Source organism: Stylophora pistillata, chromosome 12 (genome assembly GCF_964205215.1).
Source record: "Stylophora pistillata chromosome 12, jaStyPist1.2, whole genome shotgun sequence".
Taxonomy (NCBI): Eukaryota; Metazoa; Cnidaria; class Anthozoa; order Scleractinia; family Pocilloporidae; genus Stylophora; species Stylophora pistillata.
The window spans coordinates 8,147,875-8,172,278 of record NC_142530.1 but is presented as its reverse complement, the minus strand read 5'-3'; the positions used below and the strand labels follow the sequence as shown (position 1 = coordinate 8,172,278).

General features: G+C 39.4%; 1 protein-coding gene across 2 annotated transcripts; it reads right to left on the bottom strand.

The window, feature by feature from the left end:
* Positions 1-3,526: 3,526 nt before the first annotated feature.
* On the bottom strand, positions 3,527-20,756 carry LOC111346143 (uncharacterized). Of its 2 annotated transcripts, none has more exons than XM_088740317.1 (19): positions 20,526-20,756; positions 17,677-18,015; positions 16,539-16,948; positions 16,378-16,437; positions 15,725-15,929; positions 15,341-15,448; positions 15,134-15,203; positions 11,731-11,821; positions 11,553-11,602; positions 10,140-10,272; positions 9,943-10,046; positions 9,747-9,849; positions 9,513-9,663; positions 9,307-9,388; positions 8,783-8,849; positions 8,572-8,654; positions 6,797-6,917; positions 4,450-4,491; positions 3,527-4,243 (listed from the first exon to the last, which is right to left on the bottom strand). In XM_088740317.1, exons 1-19 carry the CDS (start codon positions 20,584-20,586, stop codon positions 4,031-4,033), a joined length of 2,493 nt encoding a protein of 830 aa, XP_088596443.1. In that variant the 5' UTR covers positions 20,587-20,756; the 3' UTR covers positions 3,527-4,030. The 2 variants fall into 2 exon arrangements, with proteins under 2 accessions (XP_088596443.1, XP_088596444.1); XM_088740318.1 differs by having other exon boundaries at positions 16,539-16,939.
* Positions 20,757-24,404: the final 3,648 nt, after the last annotated feature.

Here is a 24,404-nt window from a genome sequence, read left to right as displayed (position 1 = left end):
TTTTGTCCGCTTCGTATTTTTGTTATTGTAGTGACATGAGCAGTTACTTACAGTAATTGGTGATCCTCGTAAGAATGTAGTTAAGAACTGATTTTCTGCATTATATGAACAAAATATATGAACTTCATATATTCATTGCATATCTCATTTATCACTTTCACGGGTTTATTACGAATCAACTTAACGGCCTGCTCCCAGTTGGCTTGTTAGCTCAATTGGTAGAGCGCTGCACTTGTATCACAGAGGTCAGTGGTTCGAGTCCCGCACAGGCCTGATTTTTTTCAGGTCTGATCTTCGCTATTGCATAAATAGCGCTATTTACTGCGAGGATCGTGCATCATACGTATCTAATACCGCAGTTCAAAATATATGAACTTCATATATTCATTGTATATCTCAAAGTTGAAAGTATTACGTGGTTATCATCATGTTTTAGCAAAGCAGGGAAGAAGACCACGAACAGGCTAAGCGTCAAATATTCTAAAATGCCGGTGGATATCCGAAATTCCTTAATTATTACTTATAGGCTGAGGACTTTCGTGGAGTGTTATGTATTGTCGCGATGAATAATGTCCTCTTACAAGACCATACAGGTAAATGACTTCCATACTGACATAGAATTAAAAAGGACCATTCGTTTTTTCGGAAGGGGTCATAACATTTGAAATGAAAAGGAAATAGACCTCCGGCTAAGCACACAAGTGAGTGAATCACTTTTTTTTCTTTATTGTTTGTGTTTGTAATCAAATTGACACATATAAAATATGTTACTTTATTATCCAACTACAGTCCGTAGAGTATAAATAACGCCATAGACGAGTACAAATGCCACGCGGTATTTGTACTCCATAGAACCGGTTAGACAGGTTTCCTCGCATCGCGCAAGCGAAGAATTAAATTGAAGCCTGGACAATTTGAATCATATTTCTGACAACAAAGAGTCGGAACGGCTGGCAAACATAGATCCAAGTTAATCAGATGAATCGAACGAAGAAAAACAGTTAGAAAACCAGGAAATTGCTTTATTTATTGAAGAAAATAGAAACAGCAACACGACAACGCGCCAATTCCGTTTCGCTTCGCATACTTCTGTCACGCACACCTCGTAAACAAACATCCGCGAAATTCGCCCGCACTGAAATAACAGTTTGGCGTGTTGGATAATAAATAACTTATTAGACGTTTTGTGACGGCACAACTCGTGATACATTTTAAACCTAAAGCGCTCGATCCATTGAGCTAACTTTTAATTAAAATTTATTTCAGGTTTAAAATGTATTACGAGTTGTGCCGTATTTTGACGAGCCCGTAGAGCCCGTAGGGCTCGTCAAAATACAAATAACGATTAAAAATACTCAGTGATACTACACAACAAAACGTCTAATAAGATATTTATTTCTTATTTATTTGTTTTTCCTTCTTTTGGTTTGTTTTGGTTTCGTTTTCTTTTCTTTTCTTTTTTTTACGGCGAGCTAATCTCTAAAAATGTTAATCTATCACATCTATCATATCATACTTTTAAGATATTTGGATTTCCATTTTGAAGTTTTGTATCAGTCATCGAGTTCAAACGATGCTTATAGATCTGTTTTAATAAAAAGAAGCCAATAATAATAAAAGATAAATTTGATAATCAGAAGCACAATTTAGGATTTACAGTGTCAGTGCATAATAAATATCTTTAATCGCAAATGTGAGGATATCCGAAGACACACTTTATTTAAAGTAGCATGGAGTATTGCTTGTGCAACCGTAACATGTCAAATAGCTCAAAACCCAGGAATTAGTTTTAGCACGATATTTGTCAGGGAGATGGTGGATTAGGAAAACCACTTAAAAATAATGAAATCGTTTGGACTACCTTAAAGAAGCGGGGAGTAACTGAAACAAACTTTGACACCTGGTCAAGTAATCAAGCTAAGACCAGACCTGTGAGAGATGAATACCCCGAAACAAAGTGCCATCCCTGCTCGACGGACTACTGTTTGGTAGTATCTAATTAAAAGTAGCTGAGGACTTTTTTTCATACCATACCTCGACTGTTTAAATATTTTAGCCCCTCTCACGGTCGGCGATATTTGTACTCTAGGAATATTCGCGAAATTCGCCCATACTGAAATAACAATTTGGCGTGTTGGATAATAAATCTCTTACTAGACGTTTTGTTGTGTAGAATCGCTGAGTATTTTTACTCGTTGTTTGTATTTTGACTCGCCATACGGGCTCGTCAAAATACGGCACAACTCACAAAAATACTTAGCGATACTACACAACAAAACGTCGAACAAGATATATTTATAATTGTCGTCTCCTCTTTGCGTTCAAAATACTTCTTGGTACTCTTGATTATGATGTGCAAATACCATGTCTTGACCATTTATCCATTTTGGCGTAATGGGGAAGTGTTGGAAAAAAAACCTGAAACTGTATATTTCCTGAAATATTTAGCGTCAAGAATAATAGCAATTTACTCTTTGAAAGTGCTAAATAGAGGCTGACTTTGAAGAACTGAAGCCGTACATTTCTCCTTTTATCATTATCAAAGTGTTTCTAATATGCATGCACTTGACAGGACTGCTGGATTTTTTATTGGTCCTATAATACACTTGCAACGCTAAGAGATATTTCGACCGACACGATTTTCACAGATTTTAACACAATCGCCTCCTAGCGATAAATTTTATCATGGAACAAGCAAATGACAACAGATACGATGGCCATTCCTCCAAATGGAAACCTGGACCCCGTCCCACAACGTCCCACAACGATGGTTTTAAGGCAATTGTAAACTTTCTTGAATGTGATTTGCTGTACGAACCATACCATTATAGTTCCCAAGCTAAGACTACTAGAAATGCAAAGTATTACTATTAGCTGGATACTTAATAATCTGTCTGACAGTTTCCACATAGTTAAGCTAGTGGCAGGGGGGATTTTTGTCGCATATATTAGGACCCTTCCCCCTTTAGGCTTCCATCATGTTACTTAACTAAGGCTTTGGCGAATGTTCAACGATATGGCTTCTCGTGATGCTTTCTCCTGGAAATATATAAAAAACGCAAAGGTATCAGAGGTTTCCCATAAAGAACTGGTCTTAGGAGAAAAAAAAATTGTTGAGTCTTGACAAAGGCAAGGAATTACAAAAACATTTCACTAAGAACAAAGCTTAACTTATTCCCGTGATTGAAGAAGGCCATAACCTAGAAGCTGTTTGTTCCTTTGAGACACTGCTAGCCACCTTTCTTGAATGAAGCATGTATCCGAAGGGCTACCTACTAGTGTCCTTAAACAGCTGCCATCAGTGCATGAGAAAGATGGTCTTTTTTCTTCCTAAGAACCGCCTTGCCTCACCCGAACACCTCTAGCTATACTTTCGACCACGAGACACTGCGCCTATCCCTGTCGCTTTTTCATGATATTTTAGAGGAATCAACTTCGATCATTTGATACCGCCTTGCAAGGTCTCCCAATATATCTTTAGGCATGCCAGAAAATTTGACTAGAAATGATTTTAATGTATCATAAATGGCTTGTGGTAAACGTTTATTAAAGATAGTCGTTAGTTTTCTTTCTGTCTAAGTAACATTTTAATCGAGTCTCAGAGAGCTTTTTACAGTCGTTTTGTATACACGAAACTAGTTTATATTATGGATACACGAAATTAATCGTCTGGCTGCGATGTACATAAAATTTCTATCTTTCATTAAACGAAATAAATGATTGATGAACTTTGCTACGGTTTCATAAGCTGTAAGACCTATCGAAATATGAACTGCTCTATTGACCCGAACTGAATCCTCTAACTCAATTTGAGTAAGACTGTAGAGGGCTGATTCATTAGATTACTCTTAAAAAACGTCAACGGCCTCCACCGTTCCACGAACAACCTAATTTCTGAATTAACGAACTGTCCACTAATCGAGCCGAAAGACGAATTGAAACGGATCGTTTGCGACTGAGGATTATCGTCGCTTAGCTATCACCCGCTGCCTATCGAATCTATCATGATTTACTTATATGTATTCCTATTTCAACTCATATTTTCCGGAAGAGTGCAATTTTTAAATTGCACTCTTCCAATTGCCAACACTGCATCACCGTCAAACGGATGGATCTTTGCATTCTTTCTGGCTGAGTTTTTGTTGTTCGGAGATAGGGAAACAACGTTTATTCTCCCTCTCAAACGAGCTCTGATCTGACCAATTTGTTTCGGAATCATCTTTCCTTTTAGGCGCTCCATAATCTGTGAATAAACAAGTAAAGAAGGTGACATGAGTCAGTTTCTCTCTTTAAAATTGTCATCCAATTGTGTAAAATTCATGAGTTGCACTATTTACTATCATAATTATTGTTATTATGATGATGATGATCATCATCATCATCCTGATCATTATCATCATCATTTTTATCATTATTATCATTATTATTATTTTAAATTACTGCTCTTACCTGACTATTTCGAACACAGTGCAGGATGAAAATCAGGACACCCTTTAATAAAAGTGTAATTATGGATAACAAGTCATGTATGAATAAAGCTACGTAGAGACATCTTTGCTGAACGGAGCTCTAATTAACTCAAATTATTTTAACATATCAGACTGTCCTGAGTCTGAGAAAATTAATCAGGCTTGTAAAGGAACAAAAAGATATGGCGAAACAGAGAAATTTTTCTTTCATGGATTGAGGAACCGAAGGAATAACTCATTAGCTGAACTGCTGAATTGCTATCAAATTGACCAAATGACTGAATGATTGATTGATGGTTGGAGATAACCATGGACTGACTAAAAATTTGACGGTCAGATATCTTGATAGAAGATATCTGACCAAAATGGGACCTAGCTATGCCAATATTTTTGTAGGTTTTGTCGAACACCAATTTTTCAGCCAATACAACGGCTCCAATCCTGAACTCTACGGTCCCTACATCGACGACTGTATCGGCGCTATCTCCTCTACCAGAGAGGAGCTGACTCAATTTATAACCGCAGTCAATTCTTTGCACCCGGCTCTGAAATATACCCGGGAAATTTCTGACAATTCTTTATCCTTTTTAGACACCAAAGTTTCAATTGAAGGCAACGGTTTATGCACTAGTGTGTATTACAAACCTACAGACTCGCGTAATTACTTGTTATATTCTTCTTCGCATCCATCTCACGTTAAGAATTCCATTCCTTTTTCTCAGTTTCTAAGACTTCGTCGTTTATGTAGTGATGACTCTGATTTCCACCACAAATCAGAGTCAATGTGCCAGTTTTTCGATAAACGTGGTTACCCTGTTTCTGTCGTTCAAGCGGGTTACCACCGCGCCCAACTTATTGATCGACATTCAGCACTACAAACATCACAAAAGGAAGATTCTGACTGCCTTCCATTCATTCTCACGTTTCACCCTCACAACCACTCAGTTAAATCTATCATTCTTAAAAACTCTAAATTACTTCAAAACGATCCAGAGACAAACACTCTCTTTTTGCAGCCTCCGCTCATTTCATTCAAACGCGACAAAAACATAGGCAATTTTTTGGTCGAATTTCTTTTCAGACTAATGAGCAAGCAGGCACTTTTAAATGCCCTCGTGCACGATGCAAAATGTGTCCTTTCATTCACAACACTGATAAAATATCGGGAACCAAACGATGCATTAAGATCATCGATCACTTCACGTGCACCTCCGCCAATGTAATCTATTTCATAACTTGCACTTATTGCAAATAGATATACATCAGCGAAACAGGCAGAAGACTAGGTGACCGATTAAGAGAACACCTTCGCGACGTGGAAAGGAATGACAAGGACGCATCGAAACCAGTCGCTAGACATTTTAATTTACCTAATCATTCTAAGCAACATATGGTAATCTGCTGTCTGTCCTTACACTTAGGCAGCACGGAAAGCCGAAAACTCTTGAACAAAAGCTCATCTTTCAAACCAGCAGCCTAAATCCCACAGGGATCAACGAACGCTTTTCATTCCACTAATTTATTCGTGTTTTTCTCGTTACCATATTCCCACCAATAACGTAGCTCCATTTTCTCCCTTAAAAAGCACATACAACCCACAATTCCTCTATTCGCTCCGACGAAGGGCTCGAAACGTCAGCTTTTGTAATCGTTACGGTGGCCAATTTATCATTTCAACTTTATGTATGATGCACGATCCTCGCAGTAGAGAGCGCTATTTATGCAATAGCGAAAATTCAAAATATATGAACTTCATATATTCATCGTATCTGATTTATCATCACGGGTTTATTACGAATCAACTTAACGGCCTGCTCCCAGTTGGCTTGTTCGCTCAATTGGTAGAGCGCTGCACTAGTATCGCAGAGGTCAGTGGTTCGAATCCCGTACAGGCCTGATTTTTTTCAGGTCTGATTTTCGCATACATATCTATAACCGCAGTTCAAAATATATGAACTTCATATATTCATCGTATCTGATTTATCATCACGGGTTTATTACGAATCAACTTAACGGCCTGCTCCCAGTTGGCTTGTTAGCTCAATTGGTAGAGCGCTGCACTAGTATCGCAAAGGTCAGTGGTTCGAATCCCGTACAGGCCGGATTGTTTTCAGGTCTGATTTTCGCAATACATATCTGTAACCGCAGTTCAAAATATATGAACTTCATACATTCATCGTACCTCATTTCAACTTTTTTGATACATCAAATTATCTTGATAGAAGGATTGATTGATTAATGGATTTATTGATTTTTGTCTCTTTTTAAGCCTGTCAATTTTTAGTTGCAATGCCACCCTAATTTTATCGAGGAAATGCACAACAAACCTGCATAGAGTTGAGAATGGTGAAAATGTAGGTAAAAGTCTTGTGCAGTGGCGATAGAAGACCAAACGACCAAGTGATACCCAGAAGGGGAATCATCACCCCGCATGTTCTGATGCCAAGTCTAAAGGACGACAAATGATAGGTATTTCTAGATGTCAGATAACTTTGGCTCTTACAGGAAATCAAGCAAATAGATACCTTCTTGACCCTCGCACATACATTAAAACGAATACCCAACTGTTCCAGGGGGATGGGGTGGAGGAGGTGATTGTGAAACTTACGTTTCCGTATTTTGAGAATTTTTTACCTTGAATTCAACATATGTTTCGTCAACTGCAAATGGCGCAACATGCATGGGAGAGGGGTGGGAGGAGGGTGACCTCATCTAACATGGAGGACTTCTGCGTCAGATTTTTCACTTTTTCCACTGTTCTTGGTTTGTCATGGGAACAGTTACAGCCAAGCTTGACACGAAAATAGAAAATAGGAATCAGAAAGTAGATAATTGGTTTACCGTAATTCTCTTTTGAACCTAGAACCCGTAGCCAACACCTCACTTGTCATTTTCTAAGGTAAACTACTAGCTACTGAAGTGGACAGTTGCCCAGATAAAATCGTTTCGATATATTTTAATGAAAGGAAAAAAACCAGAGGGCAGAGTCGTATCCACCCCTCCCTCCTCCTCCTTCACCCCTTCCCCCACTTTCACCCTTCCCCCTCCTTCACCCCTCCCCCCACTTTCACCTCTCCCCCCTCCTTCACCCCTCTCCCCTCCTTCACCCCTTCCCTTCCTTCACCCCTCCCCTTCCTTTACCCTTCCCCCTACTTCATCCCCCTTCTTCACCCCCTCCTTCACTCCCCTCCTTCACCCCTCCCCTCCTTCACCCCTCCCCATCCTTTACCCGCCCCCCTCCCTCACCCCTCCCCCTCCTTCAACCCTCCCCCCTCCTTCACCCTTTCCCCCCTCCTTCACCCCTCCCCCTCCTTCACCCCTCCTCCCTCCTTCACCCCTCCCCCCTCCTTCACCCCTTCCTCCTCCTTCACCCCTCCCCCTCCTTCACCCCTCCCCCCTCCTTCACCCTCCCCTCTCCTTCACCCCTTCCCCCCTCCTTCACCCCTTCCCCCTCCTTTACCCCTCCCCCCTCATTCACCCCTCCCACTTCCTTCACCCCTCCTCCCTCCTTCACCCTCCCCCCTCCTTCACCCCTCCCCCCTCCTTCACCCCTCCTCCTCCTTAACCCCTCCCCTTCCTTAACCCCTCCCCCTCCCTTACCCCTCCCCCTCCTTCACCCTCCCCCCTCCTTCACCCCTCCCCCCTCCTTTACCACTCCCTCCTTCACCCCTCCCCCCTCCTTTACCACTCCCTCCTCCTTCACCCCTCCCCTCTCCCTTACCCCTCCCCCTCCTTCATCCCTCCCCCTCTTCCACCCCTCCCCCTACTTCACCCCTCCCCCCTCCTTCATCCCTCCCCCCTTCTTCACCCCTCCCCCCTCCTTCACCCCTCCCCCTCCTTTAACCCTTCCCCCCTCCTTCATCCCTCCCCCCTTAGTTCACCCCTCCCCCTCCTTCACCTCTCCCCCTCCTTCACCCCTCCCTCCTCCTTCACCCCTCCCCTCTCTTCTTCAACTCTTTCCCCCTCCTTCACCCCTCCCCTTCACCCCTTTTAAGTCCGCGAGTTAGGGCTCATAAACAATGCTGATCACTACTACTAAGATTGGAAGAGAATGAATCAAAGAAAGGGATTTTCTCTCTTCGTGATTTTAATTCAACTGTACCGGACTTGCTGAATCTGGGTGGCTCCTGTTTGTGGAAATGTGGTCAACTCCCGTATGACACGTGCGAGTATAAAACTGTTGAGCTGAAAACCAAACCAAAAAATCAAAGATAAAAACCGTAATAGAGCAATGTGCATGTGTTATAGGTCAAGTATCTTATGGAAAAGTTACAATTTGATAATTATTTACAAAAATTTGATAGTAAACTTACCACTGCAGTTGCTGTCAGAGATGCAACAAATATCCAAATCAAGTCATAAGATGATGACAACCAACAACTAAAGAAGACGGAAAAAGAAAAAACAAAGCTAAAGGAGCCAGAAATAAAGCTAACATCAAATCTTAAAAGCAAGTCAAATCAAGATCAAATCACAGCTCCGCAATTGAAAATTAATAAAAAAGAATTTAAAAAAAGGCTGGCCGTCAAACAGACTTAAAAGAAAAGGGAAAGACAAAGAAATGTTTAGAGGAAAGTAAACAAGCAGTTTGCTATACTACCTAGAAAAGGGAAATGTATTTCAACAGATATATTTGAAGACTGAAAAGGAGTGTAAGAGAAAGGATGAAATAAGAAATGAACTAGTTTGCAAACATAAGAAAAACGGAAGATGTGGGCAAGACGAAAAAAAGATATGAGGGAAATATAAAGTCAAGTAAACCCAAATCAGAGAAAAACCAAAACATGTAAAGGGAGCAAAAAGGGAGGAATCAATGAACGTAAACTGTGTTTCTTACTATTTATCGCTGGTATAGCTTTGAATCTCTCCTTTTCCGATTGCGACGCGAAGAGAAATGCCGACCATGGTGATGGGGAAACCTTCACACAAAGAAACGGAGAAGGTCAAACTTCGCATGAAATCATATTATTAATAAACTGATTCGAAATAGGGCAGATCATTACTGAAAACAATAGGTAGTAATTACTGATTGAAAAAGAATACCCCATGCCATAACGTGATATACGATCATCTTGTTGCTGATGTTGTAAACTTTTACAATAAAAAGGTAAAAGTAGATTCCTTCCACCAGCATCCAGCAGAAAGCGGCCATCAAGAAATACTGCGTAAGAACTGCTGCTGTTATGCAAGCGACCTGCAGAAAAACGAAAAAGAGTTTTTCTTCTATTTCTTTTTTTGAAATTTCGAAATCAGGAAAAAACACAAAACCACACTCACAGTGTTACCCATGGCGTGCATTCCGGCGAGAAAGCTTATTTGACCAGCTCCGAGCGAAGCGGCGAGACTCAGTCTTATTTGAGTCACAGGTTGATGAATATCTCTGGTTTAGAAATAAAATACTAGCAGTGATTTATGTACATCCTGTTAGTTTCAATCAATCAAAGGCTTGAGAAACTTGACAATGTTTACTCACGTGAAAAGGGAATACATGATTATAGTTAAAATCATTCCGATGATTGAAAGGCTCAATCCTACGTAAGTGATAATCTCGAGAATATCTTCGTCCTTCTGAGAAAGCTGCAGAACAAATCAGAAACAGACGGAATAGGATGTTTATCAATTTAATGCCCTTATGAGCAATGCTAGAAGCAATATTGAACAACGTAATACCACGTGCACACTGCCACCACTGTAGTCTACTAGGACAGCAAAATGAGTCAAATGACTGCAGCTGCAGACTGTTTCTTCTGAGTTGCTTTGTGATGTAATTAAATGACAACCATCTTTCGAAAATCCATCTTGACTGAAAAAAGAAGGATAATTTTAAACCGAGAATACTTATGTAATACACAATCTATATAATGAAAGCTTTAATAGTTTTTTTATTTCCCTTACTGGTATTATTCAGACTTGGTTTACACTACAGGAGAGTTCTCCGGATTCGTAAATGTTTCCAGATTCATCAATTTTGGAGTATTCGGATTCGTAGGCGTTTACACTGAAAGGATATTCGGATTCCTGACCGTTTACACACAAAGACAACTCCGGGAACATTTGAAATGGAATGGTTACCAAGCCGAGTGTTGTTTCGTCATTCGATCAACTAAGTGAAAATATGCCTCCCAAAAAAGGGTAGAGTAGATACAGATGTCACTGAGGCAAATTTGAGTTGGACAGATGCCAAGCCATCTACGTCGTCGGCGATTAAGTGTGGCCGACGTTAAACTTCCTTGCAATAATAACTTGCGTTTCCTCAGAAATACTGCGGTACACATGATAAAATTTATCGCCTGAACCTGCAACAAGATTAGGCAACCGGAGACCGCCTGCAATGTTAGCACCGGATCCTCCATTCTGGTTTTACCGCAAACTCAAAAGATTGCAGGCGGAAACAATATCCGGATTCGAGAAAAAAGGCGGTTACACGACAAAACCTTCCGGATTCAAAAGTTATCGGATTCAAAGTTCCCACTTTAAATTCCGGCTTCAAAATCTCTGGAGACACGACCAAACCGGGGAGTTTTTATTTCGGATTCGTCCACTTTCGTGTAAACGGCAAAATCAATCCGGTACCAAAACGTTTCGGATTCATCACGAATCCGGAATAATTTCCTCTAGTGTAAACCTAGTCTCAATTAATTAACCTGGTTGAATATCTTAGACTGAAGTCAGAGGCGGTAAGCATCATCGATTTACTTGCTCACGACAGAGCCTATTTGCAGCTTTTTCGTGTCGCGTTTGGCTTTTGACTTCGATGGGTTTTGTTTCTATCACTCAGAGCCAAGGGTATTTTGAAGCTATAAGTGAAAGAAAACTCTCAAAACACATATCCCTTCACTGATATCTTGTAAACACTTATCGGTCAGACTTCTGCTCAGGTTGTTGAGACGTTGCGGACCATACTTCTTATCAAGACTTCTATCACCAGTTGGACTGTAACACAAACGAGTGACCAATGATATACCAGTCCTCCTTGCAATTCAAAACTCAATAAATTTGGAAAAAAAAGCAAGCAACAATTGGTAGGTTTTTTGGGTGATATTGTTGTTGGTGGTGTTGAAGTTAGTTGTTGTCCCGTTTTACCTATTGCTGAGGCCACTCCAGAACACGCAATGCTTCTCTCTAGTGTCGATCTGAAAGGAAGAAAGAAGCAGTTTTAAGCTGTATCTCGTTCAACTGAGTCTGATGATAAAGTAACTGAAACTGAAACTGAAACTGATATGAACTGATTCGACTGAATTTGACTTTGCCTTTTTGTCACCTTCAAGTTCTTAAACTTCAAGATTACATTCTCTTGTAACTTTCCTGGTTTGGGATCCATAGCTGTCATTATAATCCTAGTTAACACACGCCTAAGTAACCAGAAAAACAAAAGCATATGAGATATTGTTTGAAAAGTGAAGGAAAACGCTCACTTTTCTGCCCATTTCGTGGACAATGACGAGCTGGCGGCTTTCATTTACCAATGGCACGTAAACATTAGTTTTTTTAAGAGCGTGTCTCTGTAACTTCCGACCACTCGAAATTGGTTCAATAATAAATCTTGCCTTAAACTTTGCATGTGGATAAGGAAACCATTGCCTATCATCGGAACAAAAGTGGTATCCCTCAGATTTCAAATTTTTTTTTTATTTTTTAACAATTTTCCGCACGTAGTTCAAATAGTGAAATTGACATCATTTGTGTCCACAAAATGAGCAATCTTTATTAGGATCTCACGCTGTCAAAAATGATTCAATACGAGACATATTCTGGAATACAACAGTTTAATACATCAACTTTCCAAGTGTGATCACAAAGGTAGAGTATCTGGATAAATGTATACACTGGCGTTAAGTCAAATATGCCACTACTTGACTAAGCCGAAAAGTGGTACTTTTTAAATTGCGATTTCTCCGTACTGGGACAAAACTAGACATCAGGAGTTACACACACTCAACAATCGTGCATGAGAACGCTATATTCTGTAAAAATATCCATGGCTATTATCGCAGGAAAAAAAAAGTGGAGTAGAAATGTGTGATTTTCACATAGCTGTACGGCGCTGCTTTCGGTAATTTGCATTCGCAATTATCCACAATGAATCACAAAACAATCGCAAATGAACAGCTCAGTGCAATTACTAATACTGTAGAATGTCTGTAAGTCAGGTTTTACTGTCCGAAGCTCCAAGGATTCCAAGGATTTCTTTCTGGGTGCGAGTCTGTAGGAATTTAGGTCATTCATTCTGAGTGACGATTCAGCGGCACCGAGTATTTGTATACTAGCACTGTAATCCTGTCCATCTTCCAACTTTAAAGCCATGCTGAGAACAGTATCCCCTAAAATACACAGCTCCATCCGAATTCAAGTTGTAGACTGTTCCAAATTTGCCGGTCATTTATAAGAAATCGAGTAACATTCATCGTGACATTCTTCTCTTTGATAAACAGCCTGTGGCCTCGTTTGCATGAGAATCTAGACAGCCACGGGCCGGGGTCGGGGAGGGGGGAGGGGAGGGGCAGTCGTTGGAGACAACCGCAGTCTGTGACCAGTTCTTCTGTCTTTGCAATAAAGTATTCTTTTTTTGTCCTTCAATGTGTAAGTCATGTCATAATAATCAAGAATTTCCTTGAGAATTGTATTATTCAGTTTCAGGAGTTTTTGCTCAGTAGCATATTCACAAACATTGAAAGTGTCATAGATAACGAGGTGTTTCAAAACAATGTGCGCATGGATAGAGTTTAGAAGCTCTACTTCATCTTTAAATTCTTTCCATTCAACTCCCGCTACCTCCTCTTCTTCTGAAGGTGTTGAATATTTTAAAGAAAGCCAGATAGATAGCTTCTTCACCAGGCTGGCGTCCACTCGAAAACATTCAACACCTTCAGAAGAAGAGGAGGCAGTGGGAGTTGAATGGAAAGAATTTGAAGATGAAGTGGAGCTTCTAAACTCTATCCATGTTCACACTGGTTTGAAACACCTCATTATCTATGACACTTTCAATGTTTGTGAATGTGCTACTGAGCGAAAACTCCTGAAACAGTAATACAATTCTCAAAAAAATTCTTGATTATTATGACATAACTTACGCATCGAAGGACAGAAAAAATGACTTGGTTGCAAAGATAGAAGAGCTGGTCACAGAATGCGGTTGTCTCCAATGACTGCCCCTACCCCACCCCCGGCCCACGGCTGTCTAGATTCTCATGCAATCGAGGCCACAGGCTGTTTATCAAAGAGAAGAATGTTACGATGAATGTTACTCCATTTCTTACAAATGACCGGGATTACAGTGCTAGTATACAAATACTCGGTGCCGCTGAATCGTCATTCACAATGAATGACCTAAATTCCTACAGACTCGCACCCAGAAAGAAATCCTTGGAATCCTTAGACCTTCGGAAAATAAAACCCGACTAACAGACATTCTATAGTATTAGAAAGTGCACAAAGCTGCTCATTTGCGATTATTTTGTGATTCATTGTGGATAATTACGAATGCAAATTACTGAAAGCAGCGCCGTACAGGTATGTGAAAATCACACATTTCTACTTCGCTTTACTTTTTTCCTGCGATAATAGCCATATATATTTTTACAAAATATAGTGCTCTCATGCACGATTGTTGAGTGTGTGTAACTCCTGATACCTAGTCTTGTCCCAGTACGGAGAAATCGTAATTTAAAAAGTACCACTTTTCGGCTTAGTCAAGTAGTGGCATATTTGACGTAACGACAGTGTATACATTTGTCCAGATACTCTACCTTTGTGATCACACTTGGAAAGTTAATGTATTAAACTGTTGTATTCCAGAATATGTCTCGTATTCAATCATTTTTGACAGCGTGAGATTCTAATAAAGATTGCTCATTTTGTGTACACAAATGATGTCAGTTTCACGATTTGAACTACGTGCGGAAAATTGTTAAAAAATAAAAAAACTTTTGAAATCTGTGGGAAACCACTTTTTGTTCCGATGATAGGCAATGGTTTTCTTATCCACATGCAAAGTTAACGTCTCCTACCCCTAACCCTGCAGGAGACGGGACCTCCATTTATTCGTCCCTATCCTAGAAGACTAGAATATCCAACCATTCTTGATGTTATAGAATGGCAGCATATTCTTCTCAATTATTTTAAGACCTTGAGTGTTGGTCCGGCCGGAGCTTGAACCCTCGACCTCCCGCACATCAGTCCAGCGCTCTATCCATTGAGCTAACCGGGAGGCGGTATATATCTCGGTCAAAACTTCTCAAATTTTGGAAATTCTAACTAGGATGCTGATACTTTGGTAAGATCTCAACGCCCATATTGGTTCTTTTCACTGAACTTACCTCGATTCTGACGTTAGGTAAGCATGCAGTTTTCCTTACCTCGTTCACTCTTGGTTGTCCATCGCTTAATGACGGGAGAAATCCGTAAGGCTGAGTAAGCTTTAATGGTGGGGTCCACTGACCATTGCACGTTTCTACCATTTCAATTTTTCATCGATGGGGTTTTTTGATAAAACGGACAGAGGGGTGTACGACTGGAGACTAATTACCCTTTGAAACTATTTTTGCGAGGCATAAAAATCCTTCTCTTATTAGGAAGAAACTGAAACGAATCCTTGAATGTTCTCAAATGTACTAACTAGATAAGGTTAGATTACATCATATAAATTATATAAGCCATTCACATACCTTGTTTTCTTAGAATGTGTTTGGATTAAATCATGGAGATTCTTGTACACACACACAACTATTACTGATCCTAAAAGAGATCAAAGCGAGCTTATGCGTAGCTTAGATGTCGGCAAATGGAAATTTCAAAAGATTGTGTTTTATCAAGGATGGTATGTAAAAGCGACGAACTGCTTACGATAAAATAGATCGTCGGTGTATACAAACCGTTGTCCACAAAATTTCCAGAGGAAATATTGATATAGGCTTGCCATTCGTGATTCCCTGAGTGGAAGTCACTTGCAGTTTGTTTGTAATCTTTTTTAATAACAAGTACTTTCGAAAGAATGGAAAAAATTATGTTAGTATAACAGTAATAGACAAATTTTCGAAATTAACAAACAAAATTCATTCAGTTATATTTCCGCCAACAAATCAGTTAGTTGTTCAATCCCCCAGCAAATCAGAGAGACGATCAGTCACTCTGTCAGCCAGCCAATCAGTCAGTCGACTAGTAAGTTACCCAGTTATTCACTCTCTCAATCGCTCAATCAGTTGCTGAATAAATGGTCATTATCACAAATCTTAAAAGACAACCATGTATGTACTCACACATGTTGCGATGAGGGTAACTGATCCTTTTTGAACGGTTTGTTCCACGTAAGTGGTATTTGCCATAGCTAAGAACAATTTTCTCGAAGGCGACTGCCACCTTAAAAATGGACTCTGTGCTGAGCTTTTCTACTCCAGGCTGTCCTTCTCCAAGGGTCATGTTTTGATAATTGGTGGTGAAGTTTTCAAACAAATTAGCAGCTTCCTGTTCGTCCATATAATACACATTATTCAGGTTTTTAACGTTACCCAGGTTAATCACAATAAGATGTAAATTAATTCATTGTGACACTTGGCAAGGGCAGCATTTACGGGCGCTTGCGATTTAACAGCAAAAACTATTGAAAAAACAATCATACCGCATAGGACATTCTCGTTTGATTAAATCTTCGTCTATATATAAGTTTCAAATGGTCCTGTAAGGCTTTTACCATTAAAAGAAAAAAGGAAAAGATCACTGACAAAAATAGTCTGGGTACTAATTACTTTGAAACCATGGGTAGAAGAGATATCGTCTTTGCGTGGATATTTTTTGCGTTTACGTCTCATATCTTATACCACCTTCAAAAATTGACACTAAGATTTTAGCTGCTCTTTCGTTATACATTTAGGTTAAAAGATGGATTTTAAATTTAATCGTTGAAACCACATACCTGCAAGGAATTGGTGCTGGTAATATTTAGGCTGCCGAACTCTGAAATAGTATCATTTGCCTAAGATGAAGAAAATTGCAGCGAGGTTCATGAACCACACATACCCTTGAAAAACGGAAAAAGTTTAATTACATGTACAATACATAGATAAGAAAAATTACCAGCTCCTGAATTTTCTTTGACAGTGATGACGATGATGTTGATGATGGTTGAGGCATAAGGAGGGATGACATTGTCGATGATGTTACTGACGAGTATGGTATTAGTGACAACGATTTTCCAGATGAGATTTTTGAAGATGGTAATGGTACTGATGTTGACGCTAACGCTGCGGCCACTGATGCTATTGATGACGGGGTTCTAAGTGGCAGCATTGGAGCTGGTGAAACTATTGACGACGAGGTTATCAGTGCTAATACTGTTTCTGATGATAATATTGATGACGATGATGTTGGAGAAAGTTTTTCTGTTGCCGATGATAATGCTAATGACGATGATGCTGTTATAAGTGTTGCTACTTCTAATGCCACTGATGTGGAAGATGACGATGATGACGATGATGCTGATGATGCTGATGGTAAAGTAAAAAATCAACATCATCATGTAAAGCTTAGTTGTATTAAACTGCGTCTGTAAACAAGCTTAAGACAGATAAGTATTTAGAAGAAATACATATGAGAAAAAGTGTACATATGTTTCTCAGCCTTAAAAGATTTAGCTAAACTTTATATCTGTACTATTTTGTTTATTTATAGTTATTATAAGCCATAGCTGTATGATAATAAAACGATTCCCTAACTACTTGAATTAGGCCAACCAACGGTGATTGGTCCTTGTGTCTGGGTGCATTTCAGGCTGTAAAGAAAGTTTCCCAAGATAACTTTTTACTTGGTCCGAGATCACTGTGAAATTTACTATTTATTTTAACAATTAAGTTAAACGCTATTTTCAAGAGAAAAGTTACTTCTAATGTAACACACCTAAAACAATTTCTAGCCACTATTAGTTGTTAGCACAGTTCAGTGAACATGCCGTTTCCAGCCCATATTTGCTTTCATTTTTTTCAAGCTTCAGAATCTCCCAAAGTGCTTTATATAACCTAGCAGGGGGAGGGTTGGTTTAAGTTCCGGACCCCAACAAAGGCAAATTGGGTTTTAGTTTCTCAGAATGTTATTTGTGGCTTGAAAACTTACAAAAGTTTGATGTAATCACTTTCTAATCTAATAAACATTAGAAACATGCGGAAATTTGAGCACTGTTTAGATTTAGGTTTGTTGTTTTCTTTGTTGTGAAACCTACCAGTTGTTGTTCTTTCTTGACGCCCTCTCTTTGTGCAGGTAAATTTGGGCTTAACATTTGTTTTATCGATGTCACCGACACAATAGATTGTTTTTTTATCGCTTTCCAGATCACATTTCTGGCACGTTAGTTCACATGTAGGTTGTGAGGATCTACTACATTTCACATTCCAAGTTTGGTCGGTGCCATGATTCGACGTGCAATCCTGGTCGTTGTTATACTGATTATCAGCACATTCAAAAAGGTCAGTACTACCCGGTGGACATCTTTCTGGTCTGCATTCTATCCATACTCTTCTCGAGATCGGTGGAGTAGTCATTTTAACTGCTGAGGACGCCTCTGAAAAGGAATTGGAATGAGCTGAAAACACAATCATGAATCACTTCAAAAAAAAAGACAAAACAATTTAAACAGACAGACCGACAGACAAGAACAACATAAACACAAACACACACACACACACACACACACACACACACACCAATACACACACCAATACACACACACACACACACACACACACACGCACACGCACACACGCACACGCACACACACACACGAACAACACAAAAGAAATCACACCCATAAAATGAAGATGGCAAATAGCTAACTGTGCGATTATCGGAGGCGATAGGAAGAGTGGAGGCCAAGTATATATTTAAAGCTATACATTTAATGGGAAGAGGAGCTTACAAGAGCAAGGCCTGAGGTCAACTGAACTGTTGTATAATCACATCAGGATATTTATAAGTCGAGCGCGGTTGTTAGGTAAGAGGATTAAAGTGCACCTACACCCAAAAATTTTTTTTCGCTTAACGAAGTAAGCTTATTTTTTGGAGTATTTCTGCGCAAAAATTTTTTTATTTGCTCAAATCTTCAATTTTCTATGCCCAGTCAAAATACGGAAAATCGGCCGCCATCTTGCCCCACGACCGAGTTTAAAGAAGAATGGCTCTAGCGGGTAATGTGACGTCAAATCGAGAACACGAAAGTCTGCATCTCACACATTTTCACTTGTTTGGGAAGATTGTCGTCGATATCGTCCGAAATATGCCGACTAGGTGTGTTGTATGAAGATTGTATGGAGCGCGATACCCTCTTGCAAATTTCGCACGTTGCTACATCCTTCTACAACACACTTAGTCGGCATATTTTCGGACAATTATCGACTACAACCTTCCCAAACAAGTGAAAATGTGGGAAAAGCAGACTTTCGTGTTCTCGATTTGACGTCACATTACCCACTAGAGCCATTCCTCTTTAAACTCGGTCGTGGGGCAAGATGGCGGCCGATTTTCCGTATTTTGACTGGGCATAGAAAATTGAAGATTTGAGCATATAAAAAAAATTTTGTGCAGAAATACTCAAAAAAATAAGCTTACTTCGTTAAGCGAAAAAAATTTTTTGGGTGTAGGTGCACTTTAAGGGCTAATCCCACACTAACGAGGCGCGTTGCACTAGGTTGGCTTAAACCATTCCCTTGTCCTTTGGATGCGTATAAAATAATGTGACCGTTCAAGTTGAAAAATTTCAGGCTTACAGTGAAGCCTTGTGCATACTTACAAAATAATTTGTTGCGGTGTGGTAATAAAGGATTATATGGTATTACTAAGTACCTAAAATACTCAGCCAAAAAAATATAACGAAAATATAACAGCCATCGAGGTAAAGAACAAAAGCATTTGATGTTATTTAGAAATTGGGAACATGGACTTATGGAATAAAAAGATGCAATTAAATACACGAATCAAACAAAATCTAATTTAAAAAATTAATTCCCTAAAAGCAAGTGATGTTGTCACAGTATGAGCTAAAATTATACTGCAATACCCAGAGTAATTATGGGACTTTGTAAAATGAGGGCGGAAGACTGCAGACGGTGCTCAATAAAAATAATATGTATGGAGAAAAATGAATTTGAATCTCTTTTCCCCCACCCCCTCCCTCCCCCCATAAGGGACCATGTGTCGTGGCCTTGGACCTGGGGGGGTAGGGGAAGATCCCGCTTCCTTTCGTGATGCGGTGTTAGCCTTTTGCATAGTGTTTAGATTTCAGTTCAGAGGGTAGGAGAAGAGTTAGCAAGGTAATCTGCAATTTCATAGCAGTAGTTCGAGCTTCTGAGCTTAACATTTACCTTTCACTGAGCGGTGTTACATGCCCTGGTTCATTCAATCAACACCGGCCTGTCAACAGCTTGAGGTACCAGGTAAACCGTTTGAAGTTTATACCTCTCAGTAATATGAAAGTGAAACTTTTTTGCAATTTTGGAAACTTTTCGAATAATTTCCAACGAGTTTCTAGCAGGAGACCGAAGATGTTCTGAGAAATTACGACGTCAATTAATTGTTTTTTATCTATTTATCTATGTATTTATTCACACTATATTTTCATTGTGCACTGTCTGTCGCCCGATGTCCGCCACCCTCCGTTTACATCTTCAGTTTTACAGATAATTGAAATTATATTCTTTCCACAGCTCTTTGACTTTCTATATTCATCGTATTTTACAAGGCGAGCGCTAGTGTTCATGTTCGGTTAGCAGCCCGTGGTTTTCACCCTTTATGCCCAAAGAGCAAGCAGCCTTTTGTATCTACTGCGATAAACATTATCATAACTTTGTCGGTTCGCACTTTGAACAATTGGGCACTGGATGACTCTTCTTTACGGTTTCATTTGGTTACGGGCTTCAAGAAATGATACAACCAAAAATTGATTCTTAGATCTAGAGAATCGAAAGTTAAATCTATGGAATTCGTCTTTAAGTTTTTCTTTCGAGAATCCTTAAAAAGTAAAAAAAGAAAAAAGAAAAGAAAAATAGGAAATAAACAAAAACAATACGTTGTACTTACTCAGCGCAAAAATTGTTAACAGGGATATACAAATTTCAGGGTATACATTTCCAATCAGCATCGTGACCAACTTAAGTCCAGGTTACAGTCTGTTATTAAGTATCTTTTGTCGTCGATGATAGAAATGCGTATGCTTCTGAGCAGTTTCCTTCCCAAGGAATTCCAAACTGTTTCTTAAATGGTTCAGAGCGATGCAAATCTCTGGGTCGACGATTATCACAGTACCAACAAAACTCGGAAAAATGTTATTTATAATGGACCAGTCAGAGCGAAGACTCTCATCGCCAGGTGTTAACCATTGTCTTGATGAATAAAAATGTAACATTTTCGGCGTGAAAATTTCCGATGTTTTCAAGTTTCACAAGCAGCAAATACTTGTGCGCATGTAGAAATAAGATAACTTTCATTTTATTACTTTAAAATAAAAACATTTATTTCAGCGACGGTTTCTCTAAACGGAAATTGTGCCATGCAAACTCTTAAATAATTAAAAAATTTCCCATGCCATCTGTTTTTTTTTTCGAAACTTCTGGTTAAAGGCTATTGGTTAACACAGATTAAAAAAAGCCTCTTGCCTGAGGTAAAGTTTCTGTAATCTTTCTTCAGCTTTAGTCTTCTAGATGACTTCTGTTTACTCAGCAATCGGCAACAATCTCTTCCAGTTTCGAAAATTCAGCTACTCGCACCGTTAGACTACCATTTTCCAGAGTGTTGCATCATTAAAACTAACAACTCTGCGCCTGGAGCATGAGGTTTGAGGGAAACTGATTGGCTACTGAGACGTAATCAGATGCATACATGCTTTAGGGCTTTTGAACCGGTTCTGGAGATAGCATCGGCATTAACAATCGAATAAGCAAACCAACAAAATATTCAGGGTGGAAAACATGAACTTCCATATAGAATGCAGGGAGTCCTGACAAGGTCTCACCATCATCTTGATCGAAAACCGGGCTGTGTTCATGCGTATTATATTATTTTACCTCTGAACCTCCGGTATCATAGAAAAAAGCTATCAAGCGCCCCTCTCAGCAATAAAATCAACTGTTGTTATTAACATAAAAAACACTTTTCGGCACGGGTTTGATGCCCAGGCGTTTTTGTTGGAGCTAACCCATCACTCCACTCCGCCCCTCCTCTCCGATGCACACGCATTGAGACTATGGGTTAGTTTCCTGGGCATGTATGTAAACATGCAAATATATATATCTTAGACGTTTTGTTGTGTAGTATCGCTGAGTATTTTTACGAGTTGTGCCCTATTTTGACGAGCCCGTAGGGCGGGTCAAAATACAAATAACGAGTAAAACTACCTATCGATACTACACAACAAAACGTTATTTATTATCCAATATGCTAAATTATTCTTCGCTTACACGACGCGAGAAAACCTTTCTAACCGGTTCTCTGGTGTACAAATGCTGCGTGATATTTGTACTTGTCTATGGCGTTATTTACACTCTACGGAATGTAGTTGAATTATTTCCATTATTATTTCCACGATTATTTTCGTGCACCATGAACCCAAACCTAAGTTTTGGCTGTTATTTTAGTTTCTTCCAATGATACATCTTTCGTTCTGCTACGATTTCACGACTGAAAAAAAGTTGGGCAACAATTTCGAATAAGCCATTTCTTCATTAAAAGAAAACATGGCAAAAAATGGGTCGCATTTGAAGCCAAGGCTTTGCAAAAGGACAATTTTCTATGTAGCTAGCTATATTGTTGGTGGTATAAATAAGGTTTAGGTGACTATTTTTCTAAACGATAGCTTTGCGATGCAAATTCGGAAGTAAATATTGCATCCATCTGTTCTTTTCAGAAACTTATGATTCACTCTTATTTGACTATAATGAATAAATAAGCATCAGTTTACGTATGAATAGCAAATTTTGCCCTCAAGCCTCGTTTACCAGATGCTGACTGGCGAGCTCATGATAAGAAAGGAATATCAAAACTTCGATGAAAATAAAATGTAAAAGAAATTGAGCAAAGTAGGGCTCTAGTAAATTATAGTCGAGCGAAGATTTCAGAGGAGTTCTCGGGATTTATATCCTGCCTGAGCGCTGAGTTATCAGTAGTAATTTGAAAAACAAAACAGAGGAAAAAGGAAGGCCCACGAAATTTCGTCAGGCAGAAGAATTTTCATATGACTGTTAACCAATAGTGTTTAACCATAAGTTTCTAAAAAGAACACATGGATGCCAGTGTTTAATATTGCAAGTCCAGTCATGGATCGCGTGATTAGGCCTAAGTTAATAGACTTTAATCCTAGTTAAAAACATCGTTATATTCTGGGTGATTTTTTTATAAAACTAACCCCTGTTAACCCCCTGCCAGCAGACAAAAAACCTCATAACTTGGCCATACAAAACTTAAGCTCACTTGGTTTGTCGTTATATGCAGTATCCCTTACAATATTTGTTTAGAAGTGTTTTTCTAGCCATTTTCCCTCTACAGAAGCCCTCAGGACAGCATCATTAAGCTGGAATGTGGGTAGAGGTAAGCCTCTGAAAGAAAACAGAGGTGAGAGGTGGTTTCATGTAGACTGGACCGCCAAAATGCTTTCATATAACCTTGGCGAGTTCACAAGTGAAGTCGTGTCTCTGGCCGATCTGTGGATGGCTACCAGAACCTACCAAGGCTTTTTGGGTCAGTTTTGAGTGACAAAAGTCTCGATGGAGGTGATATCTTGCTGGTAGGACTGGGTGGCCCGACACGATTCTAATCATTTGTTAAATCTGAAATGTGAAGTGTTCCCTTCTCGAGTTGTGGTGGAATTTCCCAGAGCTCTTTTCGGTCATAAACGAGGCAAAGGTCGTGTTTGCGACACTGGCTTTCGTCAAATGGAGAAACAAGGGCTAGCGGATAAAGTGAGAAAATATTTTCCAGTCAAACAGCAAGATCTGGCCCTGAGGTGTGTTTTGAATGCAAACTTTTGATTTCTTGAGCAAGTTTTGATATCAAAAGATCGACACTTTTTCAGTGTTTCTCTTGGAGTAGAATGCTGGATTTTTGGGATTTGTTGTTATATGAACGGTTCACTGCAATAGAAATCGGGAATCATTGTGGCTGTTTTAGGCTGCAATAGGTGTCACATCAAACAGCCTTGCAATGTACACACTTACATAATGTTGTCTCTTAATTTCAACAAGAAACAAATAACAACAGTAGTCAGTATAATTACACTGATGTATGCATGGCTTGCCCTGAAAGAGTTAAATAACCAGTCAAGTAACCCGTCAAGTAACCCGTTCCATGAGACTAAAAATTTCCCCCTCTTATCAAATTCTGTTGTTTACATAACCATGCAAGACAGAATTTCCAGACTGAAACAATATTGTTAAAATTCCCATTCCCTTACTTATTCAGCCTAAGTAAAAAACTGAGAGATTTTTAATTGTGACGATAGGTTTTCCCGGCGTGCGTAACTGGAAAAACTGAACCTTCGCGAACGGCACAACAATAACTGAGGGAAATTAACTCGGTAGAGACCACTTGGCAGCGAGAACGAAGAAATCATTTGGAGTAGGGAAAGGAAAATTTCCTTGCTTCCGGCGAATAGTTAATGAACAGACACTGGAATAACTTTTCACAGGCTGGGGGTTACCTAATGGAATACTTAGTATTCCGGCAATGCCGACCGAAGGCTTACACAAGAATTAGTGAACCAAATTTCTTGTTTATTGCTTTTTTAAACCAAAGTTCCATTGATGAAAAGCTTATGATTATTAAAACTAAATATTTCGGAGTTTTAATTTCGAGTTAGCGTCTAAAATATTACTTTATCATAACCATGTATTACTGCAGAGATTGGATTGTCATGCTCGAAGCTTAGTTTCTTGTTAGTCTTCAGGTTCGGATAGTCCTCATGAGCCT

Coding starts and splice junctions, on each gene's coding strand:
- LOC111346143 (XM_088740317.1), bottom strand. CDS start 20,586: ATGCTGATTGGAAATGTATACCCTGAAATTTGTATATCCCTGTTAACA. Junction 16,438..16,538: donor CAAAGAAAATTCAGGAGCTG/GTAATTTTTCTT, acceptor TCTTCATCTTAG/GCAAATGATACTATTTCAGA. Junction 15,204..15,340: donor TGGAAATTTTGTGGACAACG/GTTTGTATACAC, acceptor GATCTCTTTTAG/GATCAGTAATAGTTGTGTGT.